The 16,285-nt window shown below is 39.5% G+C and overlaps 1 protein-coding gene across 1 annotated transcript in view; it reads left to right on the top strand.

The window, feature by feature from the left end:
- Positions 1-5,475: 5,475 nt before the first annotated feature.
- The window catches only part of LOC103920072 (coiled-coil domain-containing protein 169-like), a 27,575-nt gene continuing 16,765 nt past the window's right edge, over positions 5,476-16,285 (top strand). Inside the window, exons 1-3 of the mRNA XM_009327718.1 lie at positions 5,476-5,554; positions 5,998-6,108; positions 6,201-6,241. Of these exons, the coding sequence (XP_009325993.1) occupies positions 5,476-5,554; positions 5,998-6,108; positions 6,201-6,241 (231 nt within the window). The remainder of the gene's footprint in view (positions 5,555-5,997; positions 6,109-6,200; positions 6,242-16,285) is intronic.

A 16,285-nucleotide genomic window follows, 5' to 3' on the forward strand; every position in this document is an offset into this window, starting at 1 on the left:
GCTGTGCCGGGAACACGGCTGGGACTGGTGAGACAGCGTGGGGCACAGGGCATGGGGGGCAATGGGAACAGCTGGCCAAAGGGCTGGGACTAGCACAAGGAGCCTGAAGAAGTTGGATAAATAATTTTAGCCAAAAGGAGGCTGGTACTGAACAGGTGTGGAAAACAGGACTGGGTGTCATGGTTTAACTGCAGTAGGCAGCTAAACACTACAGAGCCGCTCGCTCACTCCCCTCCCAGTGGGATGGGGGAGAGAATCGGAAGGGTAAAAGTCAGAAAAATTGTGGGTTGAGTTAAAGACAGTTTAATAAAAAAAAGGAAAAGGAAAAGGAAACAGAAGCCCAAGAAAAGCAAATGATGCAAAAAAACCCCAGTTGTGCACCACCAGCTGACCAATGCCAATCGCCAAGCAATGGCAGCCCTGACAAACTCCACTCCCCCAGTTTTATTGCTGAAGATGACATTACATGGTATGGAATATCCCTTCTTTTCAAACTGGTCCTGTAATTGTGGACTTTATAAAATGTTTATTCACTAATGGAAAGGGGGAAGCCAATATGAACAGAGTCAAAATGGTTAGGCAGCTTCTGCGTTCAAAATGGCACAAAAAGGAGCTTGGACATGCTTGCACCAATGTGTAAGCAAATGTCCTTTTACTAAGTCTCCTGAACAGTAGTGTGTCAGTATAATATATCAGTTATCCTCTGCATGCACCAATTTTTTTACCTGGCACATGATCCTGATACTATAGGTGTTCAGGTAAAAAGCAGAATGGTACTGGCTTTGTTTCACTGCTCTGATTTTTTTTTTTTTTTAATTAATGAAAGCCTGGATTCTTTATGTACCTGAAGTTCTTGCTAATATCCCTGAGAATCTTCTGCAAGACTGGGCCCAAAGCCCAGGACACACTGTGAAGTGGTGACTTATTTGCCGATGGAAGGAAAATACATATTTAATAAAAACCTTCATTTTGATGGCATGACAGTAAAAGACTTGCTGTTCCAGGTACATTCTGCACCTGTTTCCTGTGTGTAGCTTGTGTGTGCAAAGACAATACCGTTATTGCCTATTTCATAGAAGTTAGTTATTCAACCTAACTGTTAATGACCAGGGTTGTTAGACATCTACATCTAAACCAGCGGTGTGTATAGTCAATGAATACAGAAAGGCTCTTTGAAGGTGTGATTGATCGTGGGCTGGGTGTTTTAGCATGAGATGACTCACACCCTAGGAGGTACCTGTTTCTCTCCATTGGGTATAAAGCAAGCTGAGGATGACTGTGAGATTGACAGATAGCTGTCTGCATTCCTTCACAGCCATCTCACCCTTGTCATCTTTTTACTGGTTTATTTGATTATTGTGCAATTTAGGCAGTTTGCTAACAGCCCACCTACCACTCTCATTTAACACTCATGAAGAAGAGATTTTTACTTCAAAGAGTAAATTGAAATATCCATGTCCGTAAGGGGTCTGTACCTAAAGTCCCTGCTGATTCTCAGTGATTGTGGATGTAATACTGTGAAATCTTTCAAAGGCTTTAATGAAAGTCAGCTTAAATCTGACTCTGAATTACTGTAATCAAGATTCAGTACAAGTTTTGATTGGGAAATGTCATGGCAAATGTTTCTGAGAGAGAAAGAGAAGGCATCTTGTTAGACGGATCTTGCAGTATACTTCTTAATAGGCAAAGAGGTCTTAAGACATATATTTATGTGTGTCAGCTACTTACTAATGTTCATGGAGTTGTGTGTTAATTCAGCTTCTGAGATTTCAGCTTCTGTGGCTTTCCTGGCAGGGAAAGCTGCAGTATTTTCCCAGCACACTGCTGACTGCAGGTGTCAGAAGTCTGTAGCTTTCAAAACTATATGCTCTTCCCTGTGGTGCCTTTTGCACTGCGCAGTATTGTTTCTGCTTTGTTCATAGGTTCTGAAGGCTTCTATATATATTGTCTTCTACAGGAATCGGTAAAGGTCTGCCGTGTTATAGAGCTGATGCCCTAGAACTGATGATGTGCCTTGAGCTGCTCCTGTAATGTTTCACTGGTTTTCCTCTCCACTATAGAAAATGGCTTCAGACAGTCTTTTGCCTGATACGTGTACCAGATATCCAGATCTGAATAGCAAAACATGCAGGAAAATTACTTTCATCCTAAGTGGCTGTCACTTTCAAGTAAAATAAAACCTGTAAACTGTCTTAAAAGAACCTCAGCAATTTTTTTCTTTTGTCATTTCAATCACAGCCTTCTTATCTGAACTGCACTTTTTTCTCCTTTTCTTCACAAGAGCTTTCTTGTTATGCTTAGTATGCAAGGATGTAGTTAAGTTCCCCTGATGACTTAAACGTGAGCTTCCAGGATTTATGGGCTTTCTTCTGTGATGACTATAAACTGTCCATTGACATGGGAAAGATTCATAGGCCTTGAATATGTCTAATTACGTTTAACACGTGAGGCTGCTGGTAAAGTCACACCATAGTCCCTCTAAGTACAGACCAAGTCTTTCTTTGGGCAGGCAGCTATACACAGCTGCATTAAATTCACAGTAACAGATACAGGGCATGACCGTCACTTCCTATCACAATTAGAAATAACTCCAGAAATGCAAAATACTCCAATACATTAAAAAGCTGAAGTATTTATCAAGCTGCTCAAAGTGATTTATTTCTACATCCCTTCTCTGTCAGTGCAGGGACTGCAATTTACTGCATATATGCTGACTAAAATAGAGAGGTTCCACTCTGGCTACTTTCTGGGTGCTATTGGAGTATTAAATGTTTAATAATAACTAGATTTTTTTAAAAACCAATTTCAATTGCCAAATGAAAATAAGACTTTCTGTCAGTGTAGCAATTACAGTCTAACACCTGACATTTTATCATTTCTGTACACATCTTCATCAGGACAAAATATAATTGGAAGTTGGCTGGCAGTTTTGCTAATGGTGCAGAAAGAATAATAAAATCTAATGTAAGAAATGTTATATATAGTCTTGGAATGGTAACAGAAATTAAAAACTGAAAACATTGGATTTAAAGAACTCATTCTTCCTGTGTTATCCCTCTGCATCCATCTAAGCACCTAGTGAGGATTTGTTTGAAAAGGAAAACAGTTTCATTTTGATACAGCTCAGCTCTAGTTACAGCTTTGACTGTGTCTAATTTACAGTGTTATTTCCTTCCAAAAATCCCATTTTAACACTCACTGTCATCATAATTTCCTCTTTTCCAAGCACTGAGAGGTTGATAGAAATCTGCTTTACGGAAACCTTATCTATTTGTATTGGAATGATACCAGCAATGTAGTAAGATTTTGTCTTTCTTCTTCCTAGCCATCTGCCTCTTTCATTTGGAGTGGGAGCAAATAGGCAGCAGCACTCAGATTTCCTTTGGTTTTCTTGCATCTAAGCTTTTTGACTCACGTGTTTCAGGTCTGTCCTTTGCTGGGGCTTTCACCACACCCTTCTTGTCTCCAGCAAGTTATGAGTACTTTCATTATTTCTTTGCCTATGTCCTTGCTATCTAATTTAATGTTGGCAGGGACAAGAAGAGCAATGGAGCAAGGAGGGATTGGAAGACCCAGCTCTCCCCTGCCATTCAAGATACCTGTCTTATTGTGCTCCAGTGTGTTTCTTGCACTGAAAACTTACTTGAATTACCTTAAATTACTCTTCTTTGTATTTCTTTGCTATTTCAGCTCTTCAGCCCTCCCCGTTTCTTAGTGATGAGCTCTATCGTCAGAGCTTTGATTTCTTATAGGCTAATTAACTATTTCTTGAAGAGCATTTCTCATTATGAACATGTTCAGAAAGAGAAGATCCATGTTGACATGGAAGCCTCCCTTTAAAAAAAGAACAACACCAAAAATAGGACAGCACAATGATCTTCTCTCTTGCATGTTTCAATGAACTAGGCTAAGATTTAAAAGACATCTATTGTCATATTGGTATTGTAAAGCATTTTCCAAAGGGCGTTATTTGCAGAGTTGTGTTCTCAGTTCTTTTGAAATACCTCAATTTGGGCACTGAAAAATGGAGGAACCCAAGAACCATTGGTTGTTTTTTTTAAGTCTTGGCCTTCCAAACTTAACTTTAAAGGGCAAAACCACAAACTGCTCTTGCGTTGTGTTGCACTGTGTTTCTCTTGCAGCTATGCTGGTGTGGGCTGACTTCCTGGCATCTCACAGGCAGGAGCATTTCTCCATAGACATCTCCAAAAATAACCAGGCTGTTGGCATAAATATGGCCAATAATTCAGTTAGTTAGCAGTAATTTCCTCGTGGCATGATTGAGATCATATGATTCATTGTAGCACACTAAACTACCATCTTGCCACTTAAAAGGATGAGAGTCATTCAGCATGTTGTATGATGCATGCAGGTGGGTTGTGCGCTCATCAGAGTAAATCCTCTGCTAGCTTCTGCTTCTGGTCATACCTTCCAAGGCAGAAAGAGCCCAGTTGCCATGGTACTTAGTTGTCTGGCTTCCCCACCAGTATACAGAAGTAATCAATAGGCAAAAATATATTTTCCCACAAGGTTAAGTTGAAGGTACTGAAAAAAACGGTGGCTTTAGCTCCTGTATTTTTTTGTAACACTCATCTTACTTTAATCACTGGCTTTCTTTTCTGATAGTCATAATGCATAGTATGCTTTGATTGGTTTTGTTATGGGTACAATTTAGAAAATAACTATTAATCATTGAGCCACTGTTCAAAATGAAGAATGAATTCAGAATTTCAAATAACACATCTGTCATGGTTTTACCTCAGCCGGCAACTGAGCACCACACAGCCGCTCGCTCACACACCCCCCCGTGGTGGGATGGGGGAGAGAATTGGAAGAGTAAAAGTGAGAAAAACTCGTGGGTTGAGATAAAGACAGTTTAATAATTGAAATAAAATAAAGTAAAATAATAATAATAACAATAATAATAAAAGAATATACAAAGCAAGTGATGCACGATGCAATTGCTCACCACCCACTGACCGATGCCCGGCCAGTCCCCAAGCAGTGGTCCCCCTGGCCAGCTTTCCCCAAGTTTATATACTGAGCATGACGTCAATATGGTATGGAATATGTCCTTGGCCAGTCTGGGTCAGCTGTCCTGGCTGTGCCCCCTCCCAGCTTCAAAAAAACATACTCCTTGGGCATCTTCTTTTAGATGAAAAATTAAAGCCAGTGTCTTCTCTACATTTGTTTAATTCTGATGATCTGCTAGACAGTTATTAAATTTTAGGAAATGTTGGTCTTGTTTTTTATGGAAGTAATTTTATTGACAAAGTAGAAATGCTTCTGTTGTTTTTAAGGCACTGTAGTATCCATAGAGAAAAATACATTAAAAAACATGGGCAAGATGATGTAATTACATAGGAAAGACCAGTAGATGCTTAATCTGAAAATATATTCAATTTATTCTTTTAATTTTAATAATAAGATTATTGCAATAGCCAATTTATTGACTTCTCTAAATACCACAGGCAAATGCTTGAAATCTCAGTATTTGAACTGCGAAACACAGTAACAGAACTGGAGAAAAGACTTGGCAGTGTTGAAGATGAAGGTAAGTGAATTGCAACAGTCTTGCTAATTGATTAGGAAACACAGAAAATTAATTATTTTGGGTAGGCCCTGCAGCGATACAAATTTTTATTTAGAAATTTAAGTTTTTTCTTTTCAAACATGACTATTATATGTGTGATGTTGCAAATGTGAAATTAAGGAATACTACATGCTGCATGTTAGCTTTAATTATTAATGAAACTATGAATAACACGAATTCATAGAGTTGGTTACTATTCTGGCCACAGTAAGACCAGTGAAAAATTCCCTTGATTTATATTTTCAAGGTCTTTTATATGCAAATATCCTCATTATGAGGATTACTAACTGGAGACTCTCTCAGTCTCCAGAAAAAAGTGGGAACAGTTTGAAAAAATGCTAACTTTTACTTGAAATGGTATGAACTAATCTGGGAAACAGAATAACCCTGTATTTCTTTTTAAGGTAATGAATGGAAAACCAGATATGAGACACAAGTAGAATTGAACGAACAGCTGGAAAGGCAAATTAATATTCTTCAAGAGAAGATAGACCTCATTCGTGGCAATCCAGCAGGTAGAAATGGGTATTCATAACTGGTTTTCAATAGAATTCATGATTATATGCTGAAATTATATCAATGGGTCAAATTTTCTGCTTATTTGTAGATAAATTGTCCATTGTTCGCACCTTTGATCAAATGCCTGTGGTGAGTACTATGGCATTTAGTTAGTTAACAAAAAATTGCAGTGTAATTGAAGAACTTGTATAATCTTTGTTGTTTTTTCATGACAGAGAATATCAGCAGCCTGGTCTAGAAACCAAAACAATCAGTCCTGCTTACTTTTTTATTATCTGAGATATGCAGTTGCTTATAAATTTATGAAGTATAGAGTAAAATCATTAAATAGGAGGTACGTAAGACCTGAATGTTGGGAAGAATCATGTAGTGAAATTTTTGACTGAGTGAAGGTTGTGTGATTGGACCTGCAGTAAGGCATATGAGATGGAGTAGCTGGACTAGTTCCATGAGTAAATGGAAAAATGTTAAACCTTGATCATTTAGGTTGGAAGGGCCCCCTTTGAGATTTTCTAGTCCGCCCCTCCTACTCAAGCAGGGCCACCTACAGCAGGTTGCCCAGCATGATGTCCAGTTGGGTTTTTAATATCTCTGCAGATGGAGACTTCACAGCTTCTCTGGGCAATGTGTTCCGGTGTTTGACCACCCTCACAGTAAGAAAAGTGCTTTCTTGCAATCAGATGGAATTTCATGTGTGTCAGTTTGTGCCCATTGCCTCTCATCCTGTCAGTGGGCACCACTGAGAAGAGCCTGGCTCCCTCTTCTTCATTCCCTCCCATCACGTATTTATACACATTGCTGAGATTGCCCTGGTCCTTCTCTTCCCCGGGCTGAACCATCCCAGCTCTCTCAGCCTCTCCTCATCTGTGCTGGACTTGGTCCAGGAAATCCATATCTTTCTTGTACTGGGGAGCCCAGAACTGGACCCAGCACTCTGGATATGTCTAACCAGTGCTAAAGAGAAGGGACGGATCACCTCCCTCAACCTGCCGGCAACATTCTTCCTAACGGAGCCCAGGCGGCCATTGGCCTTCTTTGCAGCAAGTGGCTTACCCACTTTTAGAAATAAGGAAGGCAGATAAGGATGTGATAATGCCTTGTAACATAAGCAGGAATAATGAACATTATGAGGCAGGGCTCTGATGATTTTTATTCCAGTTGCTTATGCTTACAGAAGTGTTTCCATCTTACTTTTTTGTGCTTCAGATTCTGTAAGATTAATGGGAGTTTACTGAGCCTAGAGGCAGCTGCATGCCCTATTAGTGGGAATGATTGTCTGTAGTAAGCAGGGTGTGAATAATTAACTGCTCTTTCTGACCTGATCCATGGCTTTCAGATAGTAAACATTCTTGCCAGTTTTAGTACTGACCTAGAGACCATGGTGTTTTCTAGATTGGCAGGATTTTTTGTTTTAAACAGTTAATTAAAAAGAAAACAAAATCTTTCCCATCCCACTTTCCTGTTTCATGGAGTTGATTTGAAAATACAACTGGGATTATATTTGAAGAAAAGTCTTGAAGACAGAACATTGATCTAGAAAATTTACAGTAGAGTCTGCTTCAGACAGTGTTATTCCTGTCAGCCTGTAAAGCACAGACTGGCATGCATGCTTACAGTATCAGAAGTGTTTATTTCCATCCAATTGCTAGTACTCTCTTAAATCCAATTACACCTTGCCAAGCACTCGAAAAGTCATTACCAGTGAGATAATCTCCTTTACCAGCAGCTGGGCTGCACCAGTCCAGTACATTTCTAATCCCTACTAAATACTGCCTTGCCTCCTCACCTATGAGCTATGGTTCTGAGAGGTTTGATTACTGTTCCCACAAAGGAAAGAATGACAGCACAACTGAAAGGTTCATACTGCTAGAAGGAGTCTAGAAGACAGTTTGAAGAGTCCTAGACTTACTCAGTGACACCTAGGGAAGTCTGGAGCCCATGTGCCATGCCGTAGTTTTTTCTTCTGCATTTTTAAGTCCTTCCTTCAGCCTTCCAGCTTAGAGTGAATACATTCTTCTGTTTGCTAGCCAGAGGGGAGAAAAAAGTGCGTAGGGATTTAGTGAAATGTTTCATTTTATCTTGTTTCGATTTTCGGGAGATGGAAAGACGGGAAGAAAAAAGATGTATTTTGTGGGCTTTGCTGTTTTTGTTTCACTGAAGCTATCAGAAAAGTCAGTGTATATTTACAGACACTCTTGAAGAATGCAGAGCTGCTTTTTTTTCTTTTAAATTTTAGGAGGTAAAACATTGGTAAAAATAAATACACAGATCATTTTGTGGTGTTTAGGTATATAGGTTTATCCAAATCCTTTTTATGTTTTTGAGAGTTGTTCAGGGGAGTAGGGGGGAATATTTAGCTTCTCCACAGATGAGAATAAAGAGCAGATGTGGTGAGTGGGTGTAGAAAAACAAAGAGCTTTGCAGCCAGTCATCAATCTACATTTGCTCAAAGTAAAAATGCTGAGAGTGGGTAAATTGTGCGTGTGTGTGTTAAATCAAAAGTACACTATGATATTCAGCTTTCAACTTGCAGTTCCATATGAAGCTCTATGAAAAGATAGCAGAGTGATTCTTCCAGCAAGATGATACAATTTCTAGAATATGGCAACAGTAGACAGTACATTTTATTTTGAACAACGTATTTAGAAAATTAAATAGTATTTGCAAGTCTTTTTAACCTGTGTTCCGAAGGAAGTTAGAATTACACAGTTAGAGTTATTAGAAGGACCTCTAATAACGCTTAACTTCCTACACAATTTCAGCTGATTTAACAGAGGAGATATTTCAAAGATACTAAAGAGATTTATCTCACTCAGCTGGTCATTTAAGGTCCTACCATAGTCAATAGAAGGAGAAAAACATGTCCGTAAAGTAACTCATCCCATTTAGAGATAGGTAGCATAAAATATTTTCCTGATATCAAGCCCTACAGGGAAAATAAAAAAAAAGATTAGTTGTCAGGGACTGTGGCAGTCAGCAAGCTATAAAAACCTAAATGAAAAAGAAGAATACAAATGCAAATTCTGGAGTGATGAGCAAAAAGCACAGAGGATTTTCTGTGTTGATAAACTGCAATAATTGTTGCAGATGGCTTGCACTATTTTGCTTTAGAATTAGAATTGTACTGATGGAATGATTCCTTGCTAAACACCCCTTAACCATTTAAATATACAATTAGCATTCTGAAGTCCTTATACTGACTGAAGATAATCCTGTTTTTTTTGTTTCAAAAAAATCATATAGGTGTCACATGTCAGTAAATGCAGAACGAATACCTTGAACACACAAATTTTTACAGCCAGAGTTTAGAAAATCATTTTTGTGTACTGAGGGCAGATTAAAAATAACCTAAACAGTGACAAGCACAAGGGAGTTCCAACAGTGAAAACTGTTTAGTCAGTAATTTCCTTTATGTCCCAATGAATAATACAAATGTCATACAGTACTTCAGAAATAATTACAGAAGAAGTGCCTTCTCTCTAAAGTATAACATGATGTGAATTTTACTTGCCTCTCTTAAACATGCGGCATTCATTTGTTTGCATATTTTCATTAAATGAGTTTTGGTGAAATACATGTTCTCTGCTAAGCATAATTTCCCGTATAAGCACAAAGAAAATTATTCCTTTCTCTCTCATCATTTCTGCAAGAAAGAATCCCTAGATAGCGGCTTTAGTATGCAAATACTGAAAAGCATACTGCAAAATCAGTTCAGAAGAGCACACTCCTGATAGCATTGCCTTAGCAACGCTCTAGTTAAGATTAGCCAAGGAACCAAGGTTTCTGTGATAAATCACCATTTTCAGGAATGTCCAGCACCATGGCTGAGAAAATTCTGACATAAAGGGCCAGATACTTGCTTTGCAAAGTTGCCTTTCTGAGAGCTCAGTGACCACAGAACTGAGACCCTCACACAACCACCTCAGGGATTTTGCTGTCAGTTTTAAACTCTAAACAGAACATGTGGCAGTGTCACACTGGAGAAGACATTGGCAACATGACAGGAGGGGAACCTTGGGTTTATGAAAACACGCAACAAAGATTTTGTATTTCAGTAGGTGTTATTAACTGCCTATAGGGAACATCAGCACTTCATAATGGCATAGGAAATATTCACAATTCTTCTAGCAAGTCACTGTTAAATGAATCTCATTGCTCTTGCTGGATTAAGTCACCAGTAGCTCTATGGGAAGAAGAAATCATAGAATCATAGAACAGTTTGGGTTGGAAGGGACCTCTAAAGGCCATCTAGTCCAACCCTCCTGCCGTGGGCAGGGACATCTTCAACTAGATCAGGTTGCTCAGAGCCCTGTCCAACCTGACCTTGAATGTTTCCAGGGATGGGGCAGCCACCACCTCTCTGGGCAACCTGTGCCAGTGCTTCACCACCCTCAGCATAAAAAATTTCTTCCTTCTATCTAGTCTAAATCTACCCCCCTTTAGTTTAAAGCCATTCCCCTTGTCCTGTTGCAACAGGCCCTGCTAAAAAATTTGCTGCCATCTTTCTTATAAGCCCCCTTTAAGTACTGATAGGCTGCAATGAGGTCTCCCTGAAGCCTTCTCTTCTCTAGGCTGAATAACCCCAACTCTCTCAGCCTTTCTTCATAGGAGAGGTGTTCCATCCCCCTGATCATTTTTGTGACCCTCCTCTGGACCCTCTCCAACAGGTCTGTGTCTTTCTTATGCTGAGGGCTCCAGAGCTGGACGCAGTACTCCAGGTGGGGTCTCACCAGAGCAGAGTAGAGGGGTAGAATCACCTCCCTCGACCTGCTGGTCACGCTTCTTTTGATGCAGCCCAGGATCTGATTGGCCTTCTGGGCTGGGAGCGCACATTGCTGGCTCATGTCCAGCTGGTATCCTATCTTTTCATGAAACTTGGAAGAATTTTGGAGAAAGTTCTGTAGTCTGGTCTGAGTGCCCTAAGCTGCATCCTCCCTCCTCACAGACTTCCCCTTCCTACTCCTTTCATCTGACCTTGGACAAGTATTTTGGATACCTCCAAGAGACCTTTCTGATTTGCTTTTTTTCCTTTCCTTGTCATGTTGGCATTAGTTGTTCCTCCTGGTGGCCTTGCACAAATCAGCAGACTATTTTACTCAAATCACTTTGTGGTATTCCCAGAGGCAGAATACACTTTGTATTTCAAAGAAAACAATCAGGGAAAAATCTTGCAGTCAAGTGACATTATTATCTGGCTGTTCTCAAGAATTCCTTAGCAATTGACTGGGACCCTAGGATATCTTCCAGAGAAAATGTATAAGGAAGCAGCCTGCAGCCTTTTTCAGGCCTACCAGGAGAGACTCTAAGTGAAACGTTTCAGAGTCAGCAACAACTTGTTCTGTCAATCTGAACCACAGCAATGGAGGTGTCCGTTTTAACTTCCTCTTCCCCAAGTCAGCAGATAACCTCTATGAGCAATGCTGTGGAGACTGTTGACATAAGGATTTAGGGTAGCAGTGTCCTACACCTATTACACTGAAGGAGCATGAACTTTCCAACAAGTCTCCAGGCTGATTTCTTTACCCTGGCCATTGCCAATGTCTGGTGCAAACAGGACACGCTTGCGTTCATGTCGTTCAACTCTCAGTCTGGTTTCGACTATAAAGATGATGCTAACCACAAGGGGGCACTTGGCATTTAGACAAGTGCAGCGAGCCTTTCTTCACCTGTACTGAAGCCCTTACAGTATCTAGTGTATGTATGTCGAGTGCATATTATATGTAGAAATATGTCATGCTAAGTAATTTTTATGTATCATTTTTCCAGTAATATGACTAGTGAGTTTATTGATATAAACATAAAATCAAATTCCATTACAGTAAAACTAATGATGTACTATTGCTTTTTGCTCTTGATGAGTTTAAAATGGTATGTTAAAAGATTCAGCTAAATCAGCTGATGAATGTCAGCTCCTAGTGTTGGAGGGAAGGGAGTTTATTTTCTAAACAAAACTTCATTTGATTTAAAATGTCAAGTAGAATGGATTGCAAAGGCTTCTTGTGTTGTTTTTTTTCCACACAACTGACAGATGTATTGCTTCTGTTCTAACTCATGGAGAAAAGTTAAAGAGGATTAGAACTGAAGCAAATTGCCATAAGGATCAATAGTCTGCATGAGCGGGCTCTTGTGAAAGCAAGTTTGAGCCTCTTGATGATGTCATGGATTTGTCACCTTATCTGTTGTGAAATGATTGATAGAAATTGTCAACTCTGTTGCCACTGGTAGCAGGGCAAGGAAAAATCCAGAATGAGAGCAACTTACGTGGGTGGCCTTAAAATTCAGCTGCAGTATCATTCTGTATCATTTCATTTTCTGGAAAGAGTTAAGCCAAATATGTAACTTCAGTCAAACGAAAAGGAAATTGTGTGAAAAAAAGAACTGGAGAATTGGTGTTCCCCTTGTGAAACGCTGGGCTTTGGTCACTGCTGGACACAAGACTTAATGTATCATTGCTCTGAGAGTGAATCTTGCTAAGCCCTGCAAAATTCCGTTACATAAAGAAAGTATTCATTTAAAATCTCAGCATGTCTTTTAGCTTACCAGATTGCTCAGAGTGGCTTGACATGGACGACTTATTGAAAACTAAGGATCTTAAATTCAGGTTAAATCCCTTAATCAGCTTATGTCTCCTTTTCAGGAATACATTGTCCAGCTATTCAAGGCTTAGTAGAAGAACCTGTAATAAATCTAACTTAAAAAAAACATTTAAATATTCAGTTAAACCACTTCTAAAAAGCTTTTTCAGAATTTATCTTACTGGTTCATCCTAGAGTTTTGTTGGCAATTTCTCCTTCTGGGGGAGTGCTGCATACCTGGGAGGCTCCTTCTGGTTCTCTTGAGCTGTCACTGGTCCTTGCTTTGTACTGAGGCTTTTCTGTGCTCCAAGAACTCTGCTACAAGTCTGTGTTACTTGCACTACTGTATGCTTTAAACTCTGTTTTCTGTGAGCTTTTGCTTTTGTGTTGTTTTGCTGAATTAAGCACTAAGCTGATCATACAACCATAAGCATTGAGAATTGAATCTGTTTCAGTGAAGTTTCTTTCTGCTTACTTCCCACAGAATTCAGGAAAGGCAAATCCAGCCCTTAATGATTTGGCTGAGTTCATATGGTGGTGTTTCTCACTTCTTGATTTGTATTGTTGTGCAGCAGCTAAAGACTTCACATATATAAAGTCTCAGTTCTTCAATTACTGCCTTGAAAGTAGTGGTGGGAGGTAACTTACAACCAGTCCTGGCTAAAGTGGATCTCTAGAACCTCTGAAGTTTTACCATTTAAAATTTTCTTGTGTCTGTTTTTGAAATTGCATTTTATAGTGTTTGGGGACTTGGAGAGGTCTTTTAGTTGAGTAGGAACATCTGTGTCACTAGATTCCCGTAAGAACTTCAGTATTGCCATACTGAGCTCTGCATAATCAATTACATGCATGGACACAGGAATAGAAGTCAGAAAGCTGAGTTAGGTGCCTAAGTTTCCTAGGTATTTACGGGGAGAAAGGCAGCTAGATTGGGATTCACAACAGAGTGCATAGTAGAGATGGAAAACCAATGGGAAGTTGGTAAGAAATGCCCAAGAATTGTGTCTGAAATCCTGCCTCCTTTCCAGAAGTAGGCATGACCTTGCAGCCTTTCTCACTTGTTCCTTCTCCATCCATGTAAATTTTGCATTTCGGACTGATTAACAGCCTGGCTTCAAAAATTATCTCAGCACTAGTTAAGTATGATGGCAAGGGCACTCTCAGGATATGAGATATGAGGATTCAAGCTCTTAGGGTGGCAGAGGACTAAAATGGAACTCGTCTAATTTCTTTGTGGGTTGATTTTTAAGCTGTTAGACAGAAGAGGATTCCTTCCTCATGTAATGTGGGTGGAGAAGCATGCTTCTCAGGTTGTGCCCCATTAGGGAGATGACCACCAGGAAGCTTTGCTTTGAGACTCCATAAAGGCTTTCTGCAGCAAACTAAGCAGCTTGATTAAGCTTGTGCTTATGGGCAACCGCAATAGCCACAGCTCAGTTGCCTACCTAAGTTATACGACAAAACCAGATGTGAAGAATATAAGACATTGCATAGGTTGCTTTATTAGTATTAGGGTGCTAAATTCTGCCTGAAGTGCAATTTAGACTCTAGTGCCTTTTTGATTTTGGGCTTCAATTCCCAATCTGTAAATTGGGAGTAATTTATAACTTTTTTATTTCACAGGAGAATTGTAAGCATAGGTACATCACAAATTATGAGGCACCCAGATACTGTAGGGATGATAACTGTATACTTTAGTCACATTATCAACCTATTTCCGTCTGCTTGCTCATCAGAAGCAGTGTCGTGCACCGTTTGTTTGCTTGCAGTTGGATATCATCCTTGCTCCAGGGCTGAATGAATGCCCAGGCATCTGCACTGGACCAGCTGCATTGGCAGCAAAAAATACACAGTGCTTCTGAAAAGATTAAATGAAAAAAGATCTGAAAGTAGTTTACTTTGTAGATGAAAGAACTCAAAGAAATCAGATGAGTACCATCACTGAGGAGATACCAAATTGCTCTGCTGTGACTAACAGCTGCAACACCAAGTCTTGCTGCTTTACATAACACAATGGACAGATGGACAATCTAGTGAGGAAATAAATAGTGGGCTGTGGATTTACATAGAACAAATCTGGAGAGCAGCATGAACTTCTGTATTTATTGTATTTAAGCTTACTGTGGTGGTACAAAATATGTTGTAGGTGGTACAAAATATGTTGTACAAAATATGCTGTCACATAGATATAATCTTTAATGTGCAGTCAGGTCAAGAAGGCAAAAAAAAATTAGTTTCCTAGCTTGACAGTGCGGAGGCCTTCTCTATCTGTCTTGTTTAATTCTGTACAGACACTGTTGTAATGAAATAACACATGACCCTAGGGGAAGTTACCCAAATCTTCTCTTCAATCTGCAGCTTACTTTTTCTCCTTGAATTGGCCAATGTTGACTGTATTGACTGTAGGAGCCTTCTGTATTAGGACAAAGATTTCATCTGTATCCAAGATACTTCTGCTTTAATTAGGAAAAAAAACAAAAAACCCCAATTTTTTTCATGTCTCCAGTGTGTCTGTTATAATAGCTTAAAGTTAATAATAGTTCAGTCAAGTGCAAAACATTCTTAAAAGATATAGCTTTTCTGTATTTTTTTTTTTTTAAACAGTGGGAGGGGTTATTCTCTCTTGGCAATATGTTTTAAAAGTACTGTGACTTTTGCCATGCTCCTGCAAAATCTTGACTTTAATGGAAATCATTCCCAGGGAAATCTCAGTAACACACAGAAATGTTTTTGTGAAAAATAAAATTTGGAGCCGAATAAGTAACATGTTGTACAGAAAATTATGAAAAAGAATAAAAGATGCAATGATCTGCAGATGCTAGAAAGAAGACAGGAGATTTCAAACAGGCAGATGTAAGAGGCAGATGTATATGTTTGGTGGCTATCTGTTAGAAACCATTGGCAGGACTATCACTTTACACGTCCAGAAAATACAACGGCTTTATGATGTCCAAAGTCAAGGATATAAGTTATAGACCTGAGATGAAAATGCTCTTGTGGGAATGACATAATCTTTTGTGTAATGACAAGTGACTTTTTAAAGTTCACTCTGGAACAGACCAAAGAAGACTGTGCTAGGCTGGATGGATGCCCAAATAAGTGGAAGCTGAAGTGGTCTGACCAAGGTACTGACTGAGAGATGGAAGACACAGTTGTAACAATAAAATCATAGAATCATAGAATAGTTTGGGTTGGAAGGGACCTCTAAAGGTCATCTAGTCCAACCCCTCTGCCGTGGGCAGGGACATCTTCAACTAGATCAGGTTGCTCAGAGCCCCATCCAACCTGACCTTGAATGTTTCCAGAGATGGGGCATCCACCACCTCTCTGGGCAACCTGTGCCAGTGCTTCACCACCCTCAGCGTAATATATCTATTATATAGATATATATATCTTCCTTATATCTAGTCTATATCTACCCCCCTTTATTTAAAGCCATTCCCTCTTGTCCTGTTGCAACAGGCCCTGCTAAAAGATTTGCCACCATCTTTTTTATAAGCCCCCTTTAAGTACTGACAAGCTGCAATAAGGTCTCCCCAAAGCCTTCTCTTCTCAGGCTGAACTACCCCAACTCTCTCAGCCTTTCTTCATAGGAGAG

The sequence above is a fragment of the Pygoscelis adeliae genome, unplaced genomic scaffold, assembly GCF_000699105.1.
Source record: "Pygoscelis adeliae isolate BGI_AS28 unplaced genomic scaffold, ASM69910v1 Scaffold14, whole genome shotgun sequence".
Lineage (NCBI taxonomy): Eukaryota > Metazoa > Chordata > Aves > Sphenisciformes > Spheniscidae > Pygoscelis > Pygoscelis adeliae.